This window comes from Polypterus senegalus, chromosome 1 (assembly GCF_016835505.1).
Source record: "Polypterus senegalus isolate Bchr_013 chromosome 1, ASM1683550v1, whole genome shotgun sequence".
NCBI classification, from domain to species: Eukaryota; Metazoa; Chordata; class Cladistia; order Polypteriformes; family Polypteridae; genus Polypterus; species Polypterus senegalus.
This window is the reverse complement of record NC_053154.1, coordinates 39,187,650-39,191,506: the sequence shown is the minus strand read 5'-3', so window position 1 is coordinate 39,191,506 and position 3,857 is coordinate 39,187,650. Positions and strand designations below refer to the sequence as shown.

At 43.2% G+C, this 3,857-nt stretch overlaps 1 protein-coding gene across 1 annotated transcript in view; it reads right to left on the bottom strand.

Moving 5' to 3' along the window:
* The window catches only part of ngdn (neuroguidin, EIF4E binding protein), a 26,993-nt gene extending 24,250 nt beyond the window's left edge, over positions 1-2,743 (bottom strand). Inside the window, exon 1 of the mRNA XM_039743708.1 lies at positions 2,719-2,743. Coding sequence (XP_039599642.1) covers positions 2,719-2,743 — 25 coding nt within the window. The remainder of the gene's footprint in view (positions 1-2,718) is intronic.
* Between the last annotated feature and the right edge of the window lie 1,114 nt (positions 2,744-3,857).

Sequence of the window (3,857 nt, the reverse complement as noted above, 5' to 3'; positions counted from 1 at the left end):
TGTATATGTATATATATATGTATATATATATATATATATATATATATATTTGTGCGTGTGTGTATTTATATATACTGCTCAAAAGAATTAAAGGAACACTTTTTAATCAGAGTATAGCATAAAGTCAATGAAACTTATGGGATATTAATCTGGTCAGTTAAGTAGCAGAGGGGTTGTTAATCAGTTTCAGCTGCTGTGGTGTTAATGAAATTAACAACAGTGCACTAGAGAGGCAACAATGAGATGACCCCCAAAACAGGAATGGTTTAACAGGTGGAGGCCACTGACATTTTCCCTCCTCATCTTTTCTGACTGTTTCTTCACTAGTTTTGCATTTGGCTACAGTCAGTGTCACTACTGGTAGCATGAGGCGATATCTGGACCCTACAGAGGTTGCACAGGTAGTCCAACTTCTCCAGGATGGCACATCAATACGTGTCATTGCCAGAAGGTTTGCTGTGTCTCCCTGCACAGTCTCAAGGGCATGGAGGAGATTCTAGGAGACAAGCAGTTACTCTAGGAGAGCTGGAGAGGGCCATAGAAGGTCCATAACCCATCAGCAGGACCAGTATCTGCTCCTTTGGGCAAGGAGGAACAGGATGAGCACTGCCAGAGCCCTACAAAATGACCTCCATAGGCCACTGGTGTGAATGTCTCTGACCAAACAACCAGCAAGACTTCATGAGGGTGACCCAAGGGCCCCATGTCCTCTAATGGGCCCTGAGCTCACTACCCAGCAGCATGCAGCTCGATTGGCATTCGCCATAGAATACCAGAATTGGCAGATGCACCACTGGTGCCCTGTGCTTTTTACAGATGAGAGCAGGTTCACCCTGAGCACGTGACAGAAGTGAAAGGGTCTGGAGAAGCCATGGAGAACATTATGCTGCCTGTAACATCATTCAGCATGAGCACTTTGGTGGTGGGTTAATGATTGTCTGGGGAGGCATATCCATGGAGGGTCACACAGACCGCTACAGGCTTGACAAAGGCACCTTGGCTGCCATTAGGTATCAGGATGAAATCCTTGGACCCATTGTCAGACCCTATGCTGGTACAGTGGCTCCTGGTGCACGACAATTTCTGGCCTCATGTGGTGAGAGTATGCAGGCAGTTCCTGGAGGATGAAGGAATTGATACCATTGACTGGCCACCACATGTTCCTGACCTAAATCCAATAGAACACCTCTGTCTATTTGTCCAGGAGCTCAGTGATGCCCTGGTCCAGATCTGGGAGGAGATCCCCCACAACACCATCTGTCATCTCATTAGAAGCATGCACCGATGTTGTCAGGCATGCATACAAGAAATAATACAATTGACGCTCCAAATACATAATTAGTAAGTTCTACTAAACAGTTCACTAATAAAACTCACGTGGTCAATATTGGTAGTCGCCATTTTGATGTCTCCAAGATGGTGGCCGCTGTAGGACAATTTTACTAGTGAGAATGGTTTGCCCAAAAAGCTGTTGCCGCCGGCTATAGGAGGGTAATACTGTAGTTACGTTATATCTTTAAGAATGGCATTGTAACCGTCAGAAATATTCGTATACTCATGTATATTTGAGCAATACCTTAGAGTGGTGAACACTATTATGATTTGGTGATTTTTTTACTCTCTAATATTGATATATTTCTTAGTTCCGCTTGGTGCCAGTATTGAGCTTTAGAAAAAGACGTTATGCAATTGGTTGTAAAAAAGGCAGGCATGTCTTTTAAGAATGGCACGGTGACTGGCGCTGCAGGAGAGTAGGTTTGAATCGCGCCCTTGTCTTTCTGTGTTCTTTTTTGTTCTCTGTGTCTGTGCGTTTGTGTGTATTTCCCTCCGCTATTCCAGCTTTATTTTCGCATCCCAAAAAGAGTGCATGCTAGGTTAAATGGCCACTCTACACTGACCCTTGTTTTAAGTCGTCGTTGAACGTGATAGACTGTGGCTCCGTCCAAAGATTTTTTTTCCAGCCTTATGATGCTTCTAAATGGGTGGAATGCACCCAAATTAAACGGAGATAACGTCCTACAGGTATAAAATAGAAATGTATTGTTTTCTGTCAGCTATGGGTGTTCTCTGATGTTTTTCATGGTACGTAAAGTATGATAATTAACCGTATTTCTAAATATTTTGTTAATTAAGTTAGACGTTGTTGGATACATTAATCTAAATGACTTGTGGAAGGACACATCAGTATTTAAATAAAGTTTTCTTTAATTTTGGTTCAGTTGACCTCTGTATGGACATTCTAGAATCCGCCAATCCCTCACTGGACGGTGAGAGAAGCCCGCGAATTAAACTGTTGGCATCCAATCAATTTATATATAGCTCGAGCGTCAAGAGAGCATACTAAAGATTGATATGCGCCTTATCCAATAACAGATGTAACCCTGTGATTGACATTAGATAGATAGATAGATACTTAATTAATCCCAAGGGGAAATTCACATAATCTAGCAGCAGTATACTGATACAAAGAAACAATATTAAATTACATAGTAATAAAAATTAAGAAAATTTAAATAAAATGAATGTTAGTATTTACTCCCCCGGGTGGAATTGAAGAGTCGCATAGTGTGGGGGAGGAACGATCTCCTCAGTCTGTCAGTGGAGCAGGACAGTAACACGGTTACTTAATTACGGTTAGCCATTGCCACTGTGAATATTATCATCAAGGGTGGATCACTGTTGTTTGAGTGACTTAAAGAGTGGACAAATAGAATTTACTGAACTGCATCCGGGGTGTAACCATCGTCGTGTAAGTAGCCAATGCAGAGTTGAGTTACGGCTGCAGTTGCGTGAAGACCCGCCACGTTTCCATTTCGATTGAAGAGACGCGGCTCACGAGCAGGGAATTATTAAACTATATACATTTAAGTGCGGTGTTAGACGCTTTAATTTAGTATTTTTGTAATATAGACACATTTTTAAACAGTCGATGTTACGTAAATACCATTCATAACCAGTTTTGTAAACAGGTGCAGTTATTTAGCCTTAACCAAGGCCTGTGCAAATTTAAGGCAAATCAAAGCCTAAAATCACGCGCAGTTGAGTTTAGAGACCTCCGGCAAAATAGCGGGCTTTAGGTCCAGAGATATGGCGGAGTATGGTAACGACCTCGCCGAGAGTTTGCTGGACTCTGATCCAGGGCACCCTGAACTGGAAGATCCAGGAGCTGTCGACGAGGAGCCAGGTTTGGAAGAAGGAGAGACCACCATCGAAGACCCGGTAAACTAAGCCTTTGTGAATGCTATTCATAATTAAATTGCCGCGTGTGGGTACAGCTCATGTTTTTGTAAACGAATGTTTCGAGTGTTTGCAGTTCTAGTACTCCGCATAGCAAGACTAAGCGTAAAATGGAGGGGTAGGGTGCCTAGTGAAAAGTGGTGCTGGCGAAACTGCCCTCGTGTCTGTCATTGTGGCTCCGATGTCCTGTGCAGCGAGTCGAGATGGCTCATGCTGGAGCCACAATGGCGCAATTTTGCGCCCCTCCCCAGCACTGCGAGATAGACGAGCAAGGAGAGAGGGGCGGCCGCCATCTGGGAGCTCGGAGACAAACCGCATTATTGAACTGCAGAACGAATACTGTTCAGGTTGACAAAAGCCCGCTCATGGAGGTTAATTGATACCTGGTGCAGAAATCAACATTCATTGTATGTACATCTTTACTTCAGTTTAAAGCCTGCATTATTAAAGTGCAGTTGGAAAAATATTTTAAGATAGGTTACCAAGCTGCTCAGCTGTCTAGCCTTCAGCTCTTCCCGATTTCGGGTGTGTTTTGCACCAGTGGGCTGATGAAAACAGCCGCATTGAACTGATGGTATTGTAATCATAGATCAATATTGGTACAGTGAATGAACAAACAG